Source organism: Tauraco erythrolophus, chromosome 6 (genome assembly GCF_009769465.1).
Source record: "Tauraco erythrolophus isolate bTauEry1 chromosome 6, bTauEry1.pri, whole genome shotgun sequence".
Classification (NCBI taxonomy): Eukaryota; Metazoa; Chordata; class Aves; order Musophagiformes; family Musophagidae; genus Tauraco; species Tauraco erythrolophus.
In genome coordinates this window covers 10,634,887-10,654,661 of record NC_141470.1, presented here as the reverse complement: position 1 = coordinate 10,654,661, position 19,775 = coordinate 10,634,887, and the positions used below count along the sequence as shown (strand labels likewise).

The 19,775-nt window shown below is 49.5% G+C and overlaps 1 protein-coding gene across 1 annotated transcript in view; it reads right to left on the bottom strand.

Annotated features, from left to right (window-relative positions):
* The window catches only part of TSPAN32 (tetraspanin 32), a 31,685-nt gene extending 15,386 nt beyond the window's left edge, over positions 1 to 16,299 (bottom strand). Inside the window, exons 1-4 of the mRNA XM_086612793.1 lie at positions 16,181 to 16,299; positions 14,038 to 14,152; positions 12,630 to 12,727; positions 5,440 to 5,514 (exon numbers count right to left, since the gene is read on the bottom strand). Coding sequence (XP_086468919.1) covers positions 5,440 to 5,514; positions 12,630 to 12,727; positions 14,038 to 14,152; positions 16,181 to 16,246 — 354 coding nt within the window. The 5' untranslated portion in view covers positions 16,247 to 16,299. The remainder of the gene's footprint in view (positions 1 to 5,439; positions 5,515 to 12,629; positions 12,728 to 14,037; positions 14,153 to 16,180) is intronic.
* Positions 16,300 to 19,775: the final 3,476 nt, after the last annotated feature.

Genomic DNA, 19,775 nt, shown 5'->3' with positions numbered 1-19,775 from the left:
GTAGATAGGTCTCTAAAAGAGTCACAAAGGCAAAAAGGGCATCTTGCTTTCATCATTTTCAAATAACATTTCTATCTCTCACCTCTTGAGAATAACCATCAAAACAATTTTTCAACTGAAAACTGGGCTTTTCCATTTTAAACAATTTTCTGTAAGAAAAGTCTGCTTTATGAAGGAAATTTAGACTTTTTTTATGAAAAAAGTGGAGTAAACCACTGGGAGCATCTGCTGTGGTTTGGTGCAGGAGGGACGTCCTATCTCCTGGCTTGCAGAGGGAGGGGAGGGCTCCACTTTCAGCACTACCGGCGTTCGGCACCTCGCTGGTGGAGAGGGAGAGGATGGGATCCACTGACATCAGCTCTCAGCTGGCATTTCCAAATGGAACAGACTGATTTTCTCTTTGGCTTTTCGCTGGTAAGTCAACATACTTTGCATGGGGAAAATGCAAACTTTTGGTTTAGCCATGATCGCGGGGGCAGTAGCCCCTCGGCGCTCTCAGAGGCACTGATTCAGGCACGTGTAACGGGCATATTCATCCATATTCAGTTTTACACCCTCAAATCCTCTTCCTTTCTTGGGAGCTGTGTGCATCCCATGAGGCCTACAAGACACCTGTCAATTTGGCTGAGTTTGATTTTTCCCGCCTGTCATGGTTTGATGTGGAGGGGGGGGTGGTTCTGGTGGTAGGAGAGGGGTTTTGGTCCCTGTGACCTCCCCGGTTTTGGAACCGGGTTAGGCTTAGTTCTGGCCACCAGATCAGACTGCCATCCCCCTCGGGGTTGAGCCAATAGGGCGCCTCTGCGAATTGCCCTATTTAAGTCAGGACAAAGGAACCGGAAAAGGTGCTTTGCCCAGGATCGAGGAGAGAAGGGAGGAGGGCACTGCCCCGCTCCCTGGCTCCCGGCCGGGCAGCTGCCTGCGTCGGGCTGGCGCCGCCCACGGAGAATGGCGGCGGCGGAGCCAGCTGGGGAACTCGGGGGCACCCCACTCCCGGGGTGCCCACTGGGCTGAGTTCACCTGGAGAGGACTGAGATCTGACAGAAACAGCCGCATCGACAGCAGGTCAGTGAGGATGGAGCGGGAGGAGGTGTGCCGGAGCCGAGTTTCCCCTGCGGCTGATGGTGAGATGGCAGGCGGCCCCCCTGCAACCAGGACGGCCTCGGTGGAGCAGAGACCCACTCGCAGCCCGTGGGGAGAAGATGCCTGAGCCTGAGGATGGTCGTGTTGGGGTGCACGACAAGGCAGAGAGGCATCTGGAGTCTGCGTGACGACCCACGCCGGGGCGAGTGGCTACAGCTCCCTAAGTACCCGAGACTGTGGTAAAGCCCACACCGGAGCAATCTGTGGGGAAGGATTGTTTCCAGTGGGCTGGACTCACGCTGGAGAAGTTTGTGGATTTTTCCTCGTGGGTAGGGGATCCATTGGAGCAGGGGAAAAGGGTGTAAGGACTCCTCCTCCTTTAAGAAAGAAGCAGCAGTAACAGCACGGAATGAACTGACCTGCACTCCCCCAGTCCCTGCCCCCTGTGCTGCTGGGGGGAGGAGGTAGAGCCGGGAGGAAAAGGAAAGGGGGGGGGGAAGGTGTCGGTTTTAAGATCTGGTTTTGTTTCTTTCTGTCCTCTCGAGTAATCGGTTTTTGTTTCCCTTTGTCCTTCTAAGTAATCATTAATAAACTCTTTTGCTTTGAGAAAGCCCTGTCTGTTTTGCCCGGGACCATGGTTGGTGGGTGCTCCCTCTGTTCTTGTCTCAACCCTCAGTCCCTTTGTTTTTTTTTTTCCTCTCCTCTCTGCTTTACTGGAGAAGGAGAGACTGTGTGAGTTTTAGTTGCTGGATCAGCCTAAAAACACAACACCGCTCTATTACGGCAACTAGAAGTATTTCCAACAGTACTGACCCACCACAGGCTAGGGGAGGACACCTGCTTTGATTTTGCTCTTTACTTTGAGAAAGTCAGACAGACAAATGGCTGTATAATAAGACTTCCCCCTGCTCCAGTTGGCTTTCTGTGCCACTGCATTACCTGTTTTTCTGTCCTGGAGGGGCAGTCACAGCTGCATCTCATCTGCATTTCTCTCTCACATCTGCATTTCTCTCTCACATCTGCATTCTTCTCACTGGTGAGACAGGTTGCCTTTCCAGAGAAACCAAATTTCCATGTGTTTTGTAAGTGACACTCCTAATTAAATCTTTCCTCATTTATATTCCCTGTTTCTCTTTGCATTTCAGGAAGCAGAGAAATCCAAGGCAATCTCTAATGGTATTTTAATTTTTCTGCTGTCAGAAACACTGCTGGTTTTCTTTACCCAAAAAGTAAACATTTTAGAAAAACACCTCGTTTTGCCTAGTGGAAACTGTTTCGCTTGAAGAAACCCAACCAACTACTAAAGCTAACCATAACACATGGATGCATTTATGGGCAGGGCACTCAAAGCAAAAAAAAAACAGGAAAATAATCTAAAGTAAAAACAGATGTAGTGATTAAGAGATATACAGAGAAAGTAATTCTCCTTCAAATATTTTTAGCAAATTTTGTTTTGAATGACACATCCCTGTATTAACCCAATATACAACTATTTCTTGCAGCTTTTTTACACCGTACTCCATGTTTGTTGACTAAAAAGTATAAGCAAATAGTCTATTTAGATAATGCAACTTCACAAGACCAACGAGACACCATTTCTCCTTTACTTATCGCAGCTTTGTTTCAATCTCTCATTAGAAACTTCTGCAGAAGAAGGAGGAAACTGTGCTCGAGGCCTCCCTTCTGTGTTGGTCACGAAAACAGAATTATTTCCATATTAAATTGTTAGGGCAAATATAACAAATGTTGATGGTTTTGCCTGAAACCAGGGAAAATTTGTACGGAGGCTGTGGAAAGACTCTTTTTCACGGAAGTCTTAGATCTGATTGAATCCACTTCGGTCACGTAAGATAAAAGATACTGCTGTATGGATCCAGCTGATCCAGCTGCTAGGAATTGTGGCTGCTAGGAATTGTGGAATTTGTAATCAATTAACCAATTACCTTGAAGTTAAGGCCCTTCCTACAAAAGGCGGGCCATTGCCTCCTGGTTGTGGGAGAAGTGACAATCTGCTTTAGAGCTGCAGCCTTCTTCTGGTGAGTGACACTGCTGTGCTATCAATGTGCACTCTAACATTTCCAAAGTGGTTGGACAAATTCACAGAGGAAAAATCCACTGAGAGCATTAAAGGCAAAGGCACCAGGAGGTGCCACCAGCAGGCACCTGAGCTACAAGCTGTTGGCATCTGAAAAAGCATTGCTTTGTGCTTGGTGGGTTTTTATGCCTCTACTTTGGCTAACAGTGGGTGTGCCTGTTTGAGAGTGGGTACCTTTGGTCTGATTCAGTGTAGCCACCTACGTGTTTCAAAGGATTTTCAACTACTGTGGACACTGGTCAGCTCTGGATAAACTTTCTAGAGAAGCAAGACCTTACCCCTCACCTTAATTTTTCCATTGCCCTTTAGACTTCTGCCTCTAGAAGGATTGGATTTTAACTTTTGCACAGGACACTGAACTATTATGGGACAGGGCTTCTTGGTCCCCAGAAGTGCAATTGCCACAGTCCTGGTATGGATTGATTCTCCAGGCTTTTGATGGAGCTCCTCCAGCACAGAACAAAATTTCATGGCCAGCTTTCTGACACTGTCTTTGATCTCCCCCCACCATCTGTAACCCTAAAGAGATGAGCCGGCAGCATCAACAGGACCCTAATCCACTGGGATGGTGTTTCATGTCACTCATGCCCTCACTGGTGGCCAGAGCGTTGCAGGTTGTGGCACATGCCTGGGGCTGGGGAGGAGCAAAACAAGAGATGGGAACTGACTCACTGCATGAAACGTCTATGAAAGTCCCAAACACTTATCTGAATTAGTGTTACATAATTTAGATACTTGCCTAAAATATTAGTGTTCTGCTTTCAAAAAAAAAGGAGAAGTCATGATTTTTTGCACTCCTAAGGTTCTTAAATTTTTTTTGTTTTTTGAGTGCAGGGACGTAGGAAGGGGAATCAAGACCAAGCAGCAACACCTTCCTCTGAATGCGAAGAGGAATAAAGACTCAAAAAGCAAATGATACCAGATTAGGAAAGGGTTAAAAAAAAGTCTAAACTTCTTTAGGCTACTAAATACTAAGTTAAATTCCTGCTTTCCCCCCTAGCCTGCTACCCTGGCCCCAGGGCCACCCCAGCTCCGGGGTGAGGGTACCTGTTGTGATGCTCAGGGCTGTCCCTTAGCAACTCTGCATGTCTCAACTCGACTTCCCCAGCACCATCCATCTCCAGCACCACCTACTATGCCACTAGCAAGCTCTGGGTTAGCAATTTTACTGTACCACTGCTGCTGATTAATGAACACCCATCTTGGGTGTTTCTCCTGACCATCGTCAGAGACAACCTGAACAGTCACAACCTGCCATCGCCTTTGAATTGATGTTTGCAGGAATTAGAGCTGGCTGGAAATGTCTTTTTAAAAGTAATGCATCTCATTTAAAATAAAACAGAATGGAATCCTGGCATGTATCTGAAACAGTGTGGCCAGCAGGAGCAGGGAAGTGATTGTCCCGCTATACTCAGCACTGGTGAGGCCACACCTTGAGTACTGTTTCCAGTTTTGGGCCCCTCACTTCAAAAAGGACATTGAGGTGCTGGAGCGGGTTCAGAGAAGGGCAACAAAACTAGTGAAGTGTTTAGAGAACTTGTCCTATGAGGACCGGCTGAGGGAGCTGGGACAGTTTAGTCTGGAGAAGAGGAGGCTTGGGGGGGACCTTATTGCTCTCTACAACTACCTGAAAGGAAGTTGTAGGGAGATGGGGGTCGGTGTCTTCTCCCATGTTATGAATGACAGGATGAGAGGGAATGGCCTCAAGTTACACCAGGGGAAATTTAGGTTAGATATCAGGAAGAATTTCTTTACAGAGAGGGTTGTGAAGTATTGGAACAGACTGCCCAGGGAGGTGGTGGAGTCCCCATCCCTGGAGGTGTTTAAAAACCGTGTGGATTTGGTGTTAAGCAACATGGTTTAGAGACCCTGATGGTGCAGGGTGAATGGCTGGACTCGATGATCTTGAAGGTCTCTTCCAACCAGATGATTCTATGATTCTATGAAAACAAAACACCCTCTACAAAAAAATTCCAAAGCTATTTAAAACAAGGCTTGCATTTTGTTTTGCCTCCAGGACAAAGCCTTTGCCCTGCATGAGGGTTTCCATGGCTTCTCCCTTCAGATGACCCCATCAGAGAGGCAGCTGATAAAAGCGGCCCCGTTCTTGCAAAGGACGGATGCGACAGAGCGTGCATCTGATAGAGGTCGGCATGGACGGCTTAATTACCATCAGATGTCCCTTTTATGGGAGAAATCACTACTACAAAAAACCTCTCCGTCTGACGAGATGCTGGTGGTATTTCCTAGCAGCCAAGGCTTACCTCCGTGCTGTGCATGTATCTCCAGCAGGCAGCTGGGATCAATCCGCAGAAGGCCAGAGCAAAACAGAAAAATCCCTGAGGATAAAGAGGAAAAATGCCATCAGTTACAGTATGGGGAGAAAAACAGCCATTTGAAAACACCGTTGAGACACATTTAAAACGCTCGTTTGAGCAAGTTTAGTTAAAGTTAGAGCTAAACATCCCCTTCTTTTAATATCCCTCATAATGTTGGTTACTTAAAAGAAATTAGATGGATAGTATGTGGTTCTCTGTCAGGAGCTCTCTAATTACACTGTGGCTGTTTGAAGGGGTTGATCAAAAATAGCACCCAGCTTCCTGCGCAGCAGTTAACTTATTCTGCCCAAACTCCCCTTGCGGGGGGGGGGGAAAGAAAAAGGAGAGAAAAACATTATATTTACATTATGCTCCTCTTCTGCAGCAGGATCGTGCCCCGGAGTAACTCCTCCTTACCCACAGGATTCAATTCCCCATGTTTAAAACTCAGCTGTCGGTTTTAAAGAGGGGAAACCCCCCACAAATAGTCTATAAAGAAGCGAGTAATCGGGACGGAGAGCAGCGTGCTCTGGAAAAGGAGCTGGACTTTACTCTGTTAGCAAGGTGGCGACTGCACGGCCAAGCTGCCTTCCTTAAATCAGCACCATCCCAGTTAGACAAAAGGACAACAGAAACAAAATCAAGGCCAGCAACTGACCCTGAAGTCTCTAAACAACAATGGCAACGACGCAGGAGGCGGCTTGACTTTTGCGTTCTTCCCTAGGCTTGCAGAGCTGGAAGTCAGATGCGTTGTCTCTTTATTTGAACAAACCCGATCCAAAAAAAAACCCAACCCTGATGTAAACAGCGCTTGCCTGTTGTGACAGCTGGCCCAAAAGATCTTGTTCACATTAAAAAAAAAATAAAAAAATAAAAAAGGAAGAAAAAAAAGCGCCTGTAAAGCGTTTGAAGGCCAAATGGGCTCATCAAATATGAATCCACAGCTTAGTCTTGGAATGGCAAAAGACGATGAATAAGCACCAGTAGAAAATTATTGCCCTTACAAGTTTTTTCCGTGAAACTGTCCCTTTTCCAACATGAAGTTATGCAGCAGGGGAAAATTACCCAACTGACTGCAGCTTATTTTGGTTTCTAATTTTTTTTCTATGAGTGTTTTAACAGTATGATATAGCTGAAGTCACTTACAAAAGATTAAATCTTTCATGAAGGTGTACCAAATTCAAGCTTAAGGAGAGCAAGAAGAGCATTGCTGCTACCAACTCTGCTTCACCAAAAAACTTTCGCTGAAAAAGTATGGTGCTAAAAAAAAAAAAAAAAGCGCCCCAAACTCCTCTCCGCATGTGGCAAGAAAGGAAAATGCATTACTTTAAATCCTGGAAATGAATGTGAACATGCCAATAAACTGCCTTTTGCTGGTTCTTGTCCATCTGCTGCCTGCTGTGTTTCTCTGCCTGCAGGGACGATACCGTGCCCAGGGGCTTGGCTGTGGGAACAAGACTGACGTGGCATTTCCCCGCTCTTTCGGGGCTGCCTCGTTTCAGCCTCTGCACGGGTTGCTGAGGAAAACCCTGATACGGGCTCTTACAAAAAAGATTAAATTATGTATGTCTGGTCTCTCCTTTTCTTTTATATTTTTGGCAGCTGCCTGGCTGTATAGGTAGTGAGATCACTTGCTGCTTTGCCAGGAGCTGAAATGGGATAATGGAAGACCCTAAAGGAGATAAGAGGAAAGTCTGATCAAATGCTGGTGTGACGGAGGGGGGAATACAAGTAGCAAAGATGGGGAAGAGCCCACAGGGTGAGATGCCACGGACCAAAGCACGGCAGGACCAAGCCTGGAGGCAGCCAGGATGAGCAGTCCATGCCCTGCAGGTATGGCACAAATTAGAGAGGGGAGGAGGTGAGGTATTTCAGGTTGCTCCTCACTAGGACCAGACCCTGCATTTTGCACCTCCTCCAACAATTTCCTCCCCAAACAAATAGCATAACAAAGTCAATGTTTTCACCAAAATCAAGATCACAGACAAGAAAAAGAGAGAAAATTACGGCAGATTAAAAAAACCAGCACTGATAGCAATGTGAAAGCTCTTCCATGTGCCATTCCGGTAAGGGTTTAATTGAGATGACCATCATGAACCTGGAGAGTGAGAACAACAGCGTGCCAGTGGCACCACCCAGTTTTCTCCCCCCATGCTCTCCCTTCCTTTTCCCACCAGCTCCAGCACTTATGATGTCCCTCCGGAGCCAGAAACCCCAGCAGATTAAAATCTTCCTTCTCATCTTCCCTTCCTCAGCTCCACCCCACATCTCAAGTCCTTCACCTCCAGCATCAGCTCTCCCTTTATTTCTGTCTAGCTTCTCTGGGAATACCGAGATGCAGCCCCTCAGGAAGCTCCCCCTCCATCCAGCCAGTGCGGAGCAATTACGTGGCTCCGAGAACATTTTATAAATGAATTATAGGCTGCTTGTTCCCTTCCCAGCCAAAAGGCTTTTGGAAGAGCAACTTTCTAATTACATTAGAAGACATTTGGAGGAAAAAAAGAAAAAGGCAACGTGTAGTCTGCATATAAAATGTGGAAGGGCCGAGGCTGGTTCACCATCTCCCAGACCCTCGGAGCTCCTTGGAGCCGGCCGCTGGCTGCTGCCCGCTCGCTCCCTTTGCAGGAGGCAGCCCCATCCGCCCCCCCGGAGGGTTGTCACCAGTCAGACATCAATTCCTCTTTTATGAACGACCTTGTTTCCATCCTGGCTGCAAGGAACAATTTGTCTTCGAGAGACTTGGCAGAATCCGCAGAAACAGCGTCTTGTCTGCTGGCGGGTGCATCTTTCAATTCACCTTTCTGATGCCGCCTCCCCTTCGCTTTCGGGAGCCCGCTTCGGATGTGGGAGGGATCCTTTAGCTCAGAGTTCGGCCAAGCCAAACACCCCGAGAAGGAGCCGACCTGTGCCCTGCTCAGCTCCAGCTGCTTTTTGGTGCTGCTGTGGCCATTGCAAGGGCCAGCTCCCTGCCAGAATTCACAGCCCGGGGGTGGAGAAGGGGGGAGCTGATTCCAGACAGCATCCATCGGGTTGCATCCCTCCCCCCCTGGCCCAGTTAATATAAAAGCACACGATGTTTTTTGCCTCTAAACACGAGCCAGTGATCTCATGATCTCAGCCCAAAGGAGGAATCCGTCCTCGGCTCCAGCTGAGCGCATCGGCTCTGCCCACGCCTGTTTCCCGGGGTCCACCGGCGCACGGATGCCTCGCTCAGGAGTGCCGCACCGTGAGGGAGAGCACGGGAGACAGATTCATTGCAAAAGCAAGACGCTGAAGTGCTCTGCAGTGTTATTAAGGACCTTCTACGCACTTGCCTACAATGATACACCCGGGAACAGTAAAGCAAACAGCCTGTGCTGTGCACTGGCCCTACTGGCACATCACTCTCGGTGAAAAAGTGGGTTGTATCAGGCATTCACTAAGGCTGTTTCACCACAGAAATTGTTTGGAAACGATGCTTGGAGCAGCTGCTCCACCCTGAACGCAAATTTTGCTCTACACAAGTGTTTTTTAGGCTGAAAGTTCAGATTTAAGAATTCCAGCTGGGATATTCTGGTCAACATGTTGCTCCCTGCTTTTTTTTTCTCCCCTCTCTCCGCCTGACCAGACAACAGCACATGGTGCCTTAAACCCCACTGGAGCCAGACTCTTTCCTTTGTACAAGCAGTACTAGCAAAACTGCAGTTTTCCTTCCTTCTCCTCCCCTTCAATAGCAACATGGCCTCCAGGGACCGTGAGAGCTGCAGGATGTTTACATTCAGGACTGACTGCATGACGGACCACGGATCACCAAAAAGCAGTTTGCCAGAACTCGAGGACAATCAATAAACCTGTCATTACTTTCCCTGTTTAAGAGGAGCTTTGGGGGTAATAGCCCAGGATTTTAGAACATAATTTTTTTATCCTTAGGTAAGCATAAAAATTTTTCTCTAAAAAACAGCTTCCTCTCAAGCATCAGTGGATGCACAGTAGTGTCTATGTGGCCTGGTGATGCAGCTACAAGACGAGTTCCTGAGATATGTATGCTTTAACCAATTTGATCTTTTTTGTCTTCTAACCACTGCACACCCATTATCTTTATTAGGACAGCACCAGTAAGGCCTGCAAAGACTGAGATCCCTCCTCTGTATACATGCAAACCTCCAGATCGCCAGGCAGGGTGAGTGTTTATAATTTAAATAGACGAAAAAAAAAATGTCAGTAGAGAAACTGAGGCACAAGAAGGAGATGGGATCTACCTAAGAAGTCAGTGACCAAGCCGATGTTCCTCTAAGCCCATTCTGCATCCTGGCTGGCATTTCCCCAGGGTAACTGATTTACCAAGCGGCATCATGGTGGATTAGCCATATCGATGCAGACATCCCCTGAGCATGGCTTGGTTTCCTATACAGCCACAGATGTCAGGCACCAATACTCTGGTGTCTTCCCTCTTTGATTAAAGAGCAAATTAAATGGTCTTCTAAACAAGACACATGCTTTGCAGGAGAGGAAAAGTCCTTTAAAATCAATAGCAGAGGAAGGTGAAAAATCCTCTCTATTAACAAGTTAAAAACAAATGCTACAAGCAGAGGGGATGATCATTTCTTCTAGCTACAGCCCAGTGGGGATCAGCAGGGCAGGACGAGACCCTGACAACAAATTTCAGAGCCCCACTGGCCTGAAGCCCACTCCTGCCTGTGATCACCTCTCACAGGGGCTGGCTCTCCCTGCATTTCTTGCTCGCAGATCAGAGATTAAACATGAGCCCTGGGAGGGGGCTATAGGAACTGGTGGGAACACAAGCAGCGGGCTGGTCACAGAATCACAGAATCACAGAATCACAGAATGTTAGGGATTGGAAGGGACCTCAAAGGATCATCTAGTCCAAACCCCCTGCCTGAGCAGGACCACCTAGATCAGATCACATGGTCCTGGCTATGACATACTGAACGGGGGGGGGGCAATTTATAGGAATAAGATGCTGATGAGCCGCTTGAACAACGAGCAGCGGAGACGAAGGTCGCTGGCGACCAGCTCTCGGGTATTTCCCAGGGCACCCCGTTGACTTCGGGAGGGCCAGGGACATGCCGCCACCCCGGCAGCGGTCACGGCGGCCGCTCCCTTCCCCAGCGCCTTCCCCGGGCATCTCCCGGTGCCGAGAGCCGCGGCCCGGCGGGGCGGGGAGCGGGGCGGGGAGCGGGGAGCGGGGAGCGGGGAGCGGGGAGCGGAACGGCGAGCGGGAGCTCGGCGAGCCCGCGGCCCCCTCCAGCGGCGAAGGCGCAGCCGGCCCGGCCGCTGCCGGGGAAGCGCCGCGGCGGAGCGGCCCCTCGCCGCGGTGCGAGCTGCCCCCTCTGCCCGGGCAGCCTCACACGCCCCGCGGGCCCCTCACGCTGCCGGAGACAGTGGAAGCGGAGTTTAAAGGCGACCAAGGGGGATCCCATTATCCCCGGCCGAGAGCAGAGCGGGATGGATGCCTCACGGCCACAGCGGCAGGAAAAGCAGCTCGCACCCTTCCTCCCCTTCCCACAAGGAAATGACACCGTGTCTTCACTGCATTGGCATGATCAGAGGTCCAAAATGAAGACGGCCACCTCCCTCAGAGGACCCAAACCATGAATGCTAAAGTGAAGTGAGCAGGATGCCCTAGGAGCCACAAGGAAAAGTAAATAGCTAGTTTGGGATTTCCACCAGCCAGGGCTTTCTTTGGTGGCCATAGCTTGGCTGTTACACCAAACTGGCTGGGCTAGGGGAGTCCACAAGGGTCTGGAGGAAAGAACCTGCTTGTCCTCACCCCCACAGCAAGGGGAAAGGAGAACAGCAGCAGATGGCCCTTGGAGGAGGGACAGCAATGCTGGAGTTCACTGGATATGTTTTTCTTCAACTATCCCTTCAGGAAACAGCTATAATTTTAACAACCTCTTTTACCCAGTGGCATGTCCCATGCACACGGTATAAGGCAACCGAATAAATATTACAGAGAAGGTCAACTGTATTTCCAGGCAGCCCTGACAATCTCCCTGTACATACCCACCTGTTGTTTTAGATGCAGTAATTGCAGGCACACACCAAAGTATACTTCAGCAAAAGAGAGCGGAATTACAGGTACTCCGCTAGTAGCATTCATGGGAACTGTGTCCCCCAGGCCCCTCTGAGCACCTCAGACAGAGAGAGGGAGACTGCTGCTGAGAAGGTGTAAACATTAACTTCAGGAGCCGCTTTGCACTAAGTTTTAAAGGTGTCCACTTCTCATTCCCACCATTAGTATAGTTTTCCCCAATTACATAGATTAGAGAAATCTCTTGAAAGCTAGTTTATGTATGACAGAAAGGCAATTATTTTATATTAAGCACGGCTTCATGCACAGCAACCTACCTGTTAACTCCTGCCCTTCGCACAACACGGGCAAACATGCAGTGAGCAGCGCTCTTCCGCTCATCCCTCCCGCCCTGAGGCTGGAAGTGGCTCTGTTCAGACTAAGCCCTGTGTGCAGGCTGTGCTTTTTTTAAATGGAGCTGAACTCACAGTCCAGTTTACTAACACTGGTGTGGCCCAGGGCCCAAACAGGCACCTCACTGTGGATGATGGAGAGGAGAAAGGTGGCATTTCAGCTCTTGTGGTACGCCTTCACCTTCTCCCTGGAGGCCAAAACTGAAGGTCCAGCCCAAAGGCCCTGTGCCTGCTGCCATCGCACCACCGCTGCGGTGGATGTTTGCAGTGAGGGGTAAGGAGGAGGGCTAATTTTGCTGTCACAAGTCATAGGAACAACATGGGATTCAAACTTGCACTGCTAAGGCTTTCCCACACAAGCCATGCACTGACTTGGTGAGGAAAAAAAAAAAAGTGCTGGGAATCATCATCACTGCAATTGCTTTGGCAGATAAGCACCTCCCTTTGACCCCACTCCAAAAGCCGCATACACAGCACCCTGGCAAAAGAAACGAGGAGCGGAAGGATGAGATCCTCAGCTGGAAGAGCTCTGCAAGGTCATGCCTTTTACAAAAATGTCCCTTTGCAGCACAGGGTGGAGCAATAGGACTTCTTTCCCCAGGCGTGCACGCTCTCAGGTACAAGGCAAACCAGCCTCCAGCCCCACATTTTACGGGTATGAGCCCAAGGTTACAAAAAGCCATTCCCAGCCCATCCCTCCCGATACGCACCATGGCGGTGAGGCACTGCGATTCCCGCACCGTGGCGGCAGAGCTCAGCAGGGCTGCGAGGATCAGGGTCATGCTGAGGCAGAGCCCGAAGTAGAAAGCTGGAAGGAAGTTAGACATGGGAGCTGCGGTCAGACATCAAGACTTTAGGACTAACAGAGGCCTGGTCTGATGCTTTCGCCCAGAGAGGGGCCAAAAAGTGCATTTTGGGGAGCTGGCCCAAGAGGACCAGGTTGCAGAACTGAAATTGTTTTGTAATTTATTCAGTACCCCCTATCTGCATATGCTTTGCTGATGCAGCAAGGCTGTAAACCTCTGAGCGGTCGGTTCCCACAGCTCTAGCAGAGCAAAGCACCCTAAAAGGGTGTCGGTCCACCCCACAGACCACACGCTGTCAATTATTTCAGCACTCCGATAAGGATCCCCCCCGAACGGGGAGGGGCTGTCGCACAGCAGCTGTCCCACGGTCCCTATCGGGACTTCGTGCCCTGCTAATCTGGGGCAACACTCACCCTCCCGTTTCCTCCTGGCTAAGGCAGGGTCACAGCCGGTACCGGGGCAGGGCTGGGGGACCACAGCCCTGCAAAGGGCTTTGCAACCCTCACACAGGGCCAACCCTGCTAAGAGTTAACCCTTGCAGGCAAAGCAAGCGGGAGTATCTGTTTAAAGGGGCGACAAGCTGCATTAAGGGTCAATCTATGTAATGCCTGGTGTGCGCAGGAAAGGGGGAGGGCTGTACCTTAAATTTGAGCTAACATAGTTCTTACAGCTGCCTTGTTAAATTGAATTTGAGAATCAGGATCTATAGAGGGTATGAGCATGTTTAAGCCTGGATCGTAGATCCGCAGAAGCAGCAGAAGCAAGTGCAGCAGACACAAGCAGAGTATTTTAGCATCTGGGCTGTTCTCACCCCTTTGCTCTAGCCTTGTGCCTGAGACTCAGTTTATACTTCTCCCTTGTGTAGGGAAAACCCCCCACATTTCCTCCAAAACCAGATGTTTCCGTGCATTTCTCCTCCCAGCCTCAACTTTCTATGCTCTGCTTCAACTCCCTCTCCCCACGCTCCCAGGGCCCTTCCAGCCCCACTGCACCTTTGGATTTGTCTTTGGCTGAGCTCCCCCTGAGCTTTCACTGCGGCACAGGGGAAGGATGGAGAAACAGTGGACAGAGGGACAGGAGCAAACGCAGCAGTACCTGGGCACCCTGTGCTCCCACAGCACCCTTTGGTGCCAGGCGTTTGGGTCTGATGCAGAAAAAAAGTGCCCGTGGGACTGTGCTAGTCCTAATATGTCCTCCAAAAGCCAGCCCCTGCCTCCTCCTGCCATACCTCTGCATGTCCTTCAATTGCTTTAGCGGATTTTGCACCTCCTGGGTTCACCAAAGGTCTCACTGAGACGTGACTGTGACGTACCTGCGTGGTGGATGACCCTGTAGGAGTTGCTTTCCAGGGAGATGTCACTGATGATAGTGAAATGGAGCCCGTAGTGAGTGACTGTGCTCAGCGTGGCAATGGACAACCCCAGCAGCTGGAAAAGAAGGTTTTTAAGAAATGATTTACAAGGCAGCAGCTCCTGCTGAGTTCAAAGCACACAGAGCTTTGAGGTGTATCTCGATACTCCTGAGCCCCACGCAGATGCAGACAGCCTGATGATCCAAAGACCACTGCATGTACCCCAAAATGCATAAATTGTCCATAAAAGAAACAAACCCCAGACACTTAAACATACTAAGGCTCTTTTTCTCTCTTGCATAACAAGTGCATGTGGCACCGCGCAGCCCGTGGTCTCTTGGCTAGGGTCCATGGATGAAGTTCCCACCACACGAAGAAAGCCCAGAGGATTGATGTTCTTGCAGCACACCTGCGCAGCCCAGGCAGGGATGATGTTCCCTGCTTTGCTCTTTACAATGCTAGTCCCATTGCCTGCCCTTGGCTATATTTCCTATCATAGAGTGGAAAGAGCTGAGTCTTGTACTATGAGTAATCTGTGTTGGTTTCTGTCTCTGCAACATGCTGCTGGGCTGTCTGTGTTTCTGTCCCATCCCTGAGAGCACTGGTACGCTTAAGGCATGGGGTGACTACCAGCACAATATCCTCTGTGCTGCCCAGAGCAAGTCCAGGCAATGGAGAGGGAACATTTCTGAAGGCACCTGGCTCTGGGGCAGAGCTCCTTACAGCAGAACTGACAGCAGAGCTGGGATGGAGGCACCAACAGTGGGACAGTTAGAAAAGAGCTCCAACTCTAGTGTAACGAACCTGGAAAATACAAGACGCGAGGCCACTCTTAGGTCCCAAGATAAGGCTTCAGCATTTTGTGACTTTACACTATGGAAATTAAAGGCAGATACCACTGTGTCAAATGTGACAGTCCTGTGTCAACATAATCCCCAAATCCCCACTGCATGACATTTTCTTCCAGAGCAGACTAATAGCTGTTGCTGGAGAGTATGGTTTTGGAGACTAAATACACCCAAGCCGTAGCATTTTCTGCTTATAAATCACCTAATTTGTGTCACCTACTGATTCTCTGTGCTGCGCATTACTGCATATCTCGATCCACGCCCAGCAAAATGCTAAGTGCAGCACCGGTTAGCTCAGATTTCTGAGAAACACCAGTCTAAAATCCTCCCAACAGCAATAATAGGATTCTTGCCATCCACGGCAGCTGTGCCTTAACACCTCCTCTAAACACCTCTGGTACCAATTCTTTGATATTCTCCAAATGCCTTATTCTGCTATGTGGAAGAGGGAACAACGTACAGCCACTACAGCCAGTGGTCCTGAAACTTTGAAATTTGGACAAACTATACATTTCACATGTAGCCCAAAATAAGGCATCACCTTTTCATTACACTCTTCCCAAGACACCAACCCTCTTTGAATTAAACACAGATTATTATTCTTTTTAAACTTGCGAGTTTTGATGAAGTGAAAAGGCAACAAGCACATAGAGCACAGAAGCATCCTGCAGAAGCATTCCCCAGTTTCCACCATTTCCCATCAGCTCTGATAGCAGATGCCAAGAAGGGCCCCTTGAATTTGCTTCAAAAACTGATAAAAAAGCATCCCTAGAACTACTTTCGCTTTGTGGATACAGGTCTGTCACATACATGTTCATCGCAGCCTTGCAGTTTCATATCCTCACTGATCCCACCTGCAGCCAACCACCCTCGCAGCAACAGGCGCGACTACAGCAGGTCCATCCTCCCTCTTTTGCTCCAAGGAGACAGGAGAAAATATCTTTTTTTTTTCTGAAAACCACCCGTTCTGCCAGCAGTGACCTTTCCTTTCTCCTTAGAGGTGGCTGCGGGTTATGAAAGAGCTGCAGCGGTGTGACAGACCCGAGAAACCAGAAGTCTATCGGGGGGGGGGAAGAACGATGCTGGTGGCCAGCGATAACCACCCAGGGAGCAACGATAACTCAGGCAGTTGGCTTTGCTTGCCTTCCACCTGCAAAAAACAGAACGTGGGAAAACCCAACCCTCCCCGAGCAGGGACAAGAAAGGCAACGGTTCACCTCGGTTCTGCAGAGATCTCCCCAAACCTGCCTGCTCACCATCACACAAAGGCTGGTCACCAGCAGTTGGCACTTGGTGGTCCTCATCCCACACCTCAGTCCCATGGCTGCTTGTCCCCAGAGAGAGCTGGTAGTTGGTCCCTCCAGCTCTTGATAAAGCCTGGGTTTCCACCAAAGGGAGGCACAGCCACGCAGAGCCTCTCGGGAAGTGTAGTCCTCACCACGTGCTGATGCACCTCCTCCTGCCTGGTTATTAAATCCTCTTTAGAGCAGCCACCTTCTGCCTGGGCTCTTGGTGGGCCACTGTCAGCTCTGACACGCAGCCACCTGGGAAAGGAGGAAGGGCAAACAGAAAAACAGCTTTTCACGGAGTTTGGAGCAAAGCTCCTTAAAAAAATTTTGGAAACTGTTCAATCAAGAGTCAGTATCAAAAGACACTGTTTATCGCTTTCACTGGGATGCAGTTTTGCTTAATGAATGTTGTTACTATTTTTTTTTAAATCTGCATAAATAATATCTTGGGAGAAAATTTAGGCAAATGTTATTTACAAAAATATAACCTGTTGTTTAAAGAAGACATCAAAACCTCCAAACAGATCTGCAGAAGAGTCTTCCCTCCCCATTTAGAAACCACCACATGGCAACAACCTTTGTCTGAGACTCTATTAAAACTTACTTGCAGAAGAAGGAAAGATATCCCTTTCGTAGTATTTCATTCAGGAAAATGTCTATACATAAATATAAACCCCTGCTAAGGAGTCCCTCACTGTCCATGGATGTTTTGACTCTCTCCCCTCTCCTAGCACTGAAGACCCCATGGACCTATGTCTACAGAAAAGTCAGGTGACTTCTGGTCTTCAAAACCAGCTGCCTGCTGGATGCATATTTCCCAAAAGTAAATCGCAAAGAAGCCTCAAGAACAGTCTGGCCACAGGGAGACTGAATGACTGAGTGCCTTAATCATCCCTAGTTTTGGAGCTAGACCAGTGGAAAAGAGGTGAAATAGAATAATGGAAATAGCCACACTTCCCCCAGGTGGCAAAGAAAGCAGGGAAAAAGGTAAAAACATCCCACATCAGTAACTGTAGCTACAGGAAATTGACAAAGAAGAAAGAGGAGGAGAGTGAAAAAAAGGAAGGAAGATGTGTTTTGTAGAGCAAAGAGAAGCAAGAGAAAGTGAGTTGCACAAAGCCACGTGCACAGGAAAAAGCATGACATGATTTTCTGGCTACATTGCTAGCTTTCTCGCAAGCTTTCTTGCAAAACAACTTGGTTGCAACCTTCCGAGACACCAATGAGAGCTGCCACAGCTGCTTCTGAAAAGAGGTGTCCCCCATAGCTCATGGGTCCCTGTCCTGGTGGGGCCCCCTGATGCCCACTGGGAGAGACTGAAGTACCCATGTGGACCCAGAGAGCTTGCTGCTCCAGCCACCAGCTGGGAACCACCTGAGAACGACCAACAGATGGACAGCAGGGAAGGAGAGCAGTGGGGAGAAGACTACAGAGAGAGGGCAACAGGCTGGCGAAGCAGCTGATGCCCAGCCACACGTGTCCAGGAGCAGGAACCAGACACCGCCCACAGTGGTGCAGACTCCCCAGGGACAGGAATACAGCTGCAAGGTGACCAGGTCCACATGGTCCTCACCATGTGCCAGGTGGAGAAAGTGCCTTATAAAACACCATGGTGGAGTTAGGACTGCATCTAAACGCAGAGCTGTTAGCACCCATCATTTCTTCTGGCGCTACGGGACAGACGGTTGTGTTGTCACCTGCATTTTCAAGGGGAACGACCACCAAAGGGGCACAGTATAAATGCAGCAGAGTTGGTCCACAGATGGAGTTAGAGGTTAAATCTGGAAGGGTTGCAAGAAGGTATGAAGCACAGCTCTGCGTGTAAAAGCGGCTCCAGAAACCCAGCCAAGGGCAACGGTGAGCTAGAAGTGAGCACGCAGCCGTGGTGCCCACCGTGGGCACGCCTGGAGCCTGCAAGGAACAGGAGAAAGACCATGCAGCCCATCTTCGTTTTCCCCTAGACCTCAGTTTCTGTTCCCAATCTTAAACGCATGCTGCCAGAGACCTGTGCAAAGCCAGATCTCACACTAGAGGTCCCCACAGACCGGCAGAAACCCTTCCCGAAGGCCTGGATGATTCAAGTGGGCTTTCTGAAGAGAGTAGATGGGCAGTTCCCTTCCCAGTTCCCCAAAAGTCTCCTCTGTCCGTGCAGGAGCCCCGCACCTCACTGCAGGACAACCACTGAGATGGTCACCATCATCATCTACACCCCTTGGAAGTGCTCCTAGTCTCTCCACAAAAGATGCTCTGTCTCCTTTTGTCTCCTTTTTCTCCAGACATAAAATCAGGGACCTTCACTGCCACATCAAGCTCTCAAAGCAAGCAGGTAACTTCGAACACCTGGGTTTAAACAGATGTTTCCTCTGGTTTGGTCGTGAATGCCTATTCCTGGGCAGTTGGCCCATGTCCTCTGATGCTTCAGACGCTTCTCCCACCTCCAGCGCTCAGCACTCCACCTTCATGCCGGCTTCCTTAATGACCTGCTCTGGTGCTGTGCTGGATTTGGGGATGGAGGAATTTTCTGCTGTTTCCCTTTCCTCCGTCTAACACTTTATCCCACACAGGTACAGCTTGAAAGATTTCTCTTTGAGGCAGAACGTATGTGAATTTCTAACATCAAAAAATAATAAAGAGCAAAAGAAGTTACTTTCTCCGCCTCACCAAAAAAGTCAATAGTAGGAGCATTAGTAGACCTGGAGCATTATGAGGTTGGGCTCTGGCTGAGGGAGGGCACTACCAAATTGAGCAGAAGGTGTGCGTGCGTTCCTGTCTTAACTGTGGCCATCCAAGTGCGTCTTTACAACACTTCACTTTCGCTGGGACTAAATTTCCTCTGGATTCCTCTTGGCACATGTCTGCCTCGGCACCTCTCTGCCCAGGGCACCCTGGCAAGAAGCAGGGTGTTCCCCCCGCCCCATCCCAGCGGGAAGAGAGGCAGAGCTGGAGGCATGCCGGCCAACCGTCCTGGCGGCCAGCGCGCAGGCTGGCCGGCAGCACAGCTTTTCAGGCAACACTCGGCCTCCTGCCCGCCCCGCCGGGTTTTATCAGTTGGTCCCCTTTGCAAAGAGCACAACTTATCGCTCCCAAACGCAGTGCAAAAACCACAGGTGACCACAGCTCCCGCCTGCGGCTTCCTCCCTTATCTCTGGTTATCAGCTGGAGCATGGAAAGAGGGTGGTGAGGCTGGAAATACCCTGGGGAGCCCAGGTGCCCTCTTCCTCTAGCCTTGTGGCAGCTTGCAGCCTTCTCTTAGGCTGTGAAAATACATACCAGCATTGCCAGCTGCACGGGCGTCGGAAGGACCTGCCGCCTCGTCCGGAAAGCAAGGATTGATTTTTAAAAAGGGAACAAAGCTAGATCGTATTTTTTTTTGCCGAGCTAAAAACCTCCAGCCCTCTTCTGAGCTGGAGGGAAACGCTGCCCACACTGTCAGATGGAGCTGGGGGATTTGATGTATTAAGGCTGCACGGGTGAACTTGGGAGACGAAATATAAATGGAGAAGAGGCTGAATTCATGCCTGTGCTTGCTCGCCATCCACTTTTCCAGCTCTTGCTCTATAGA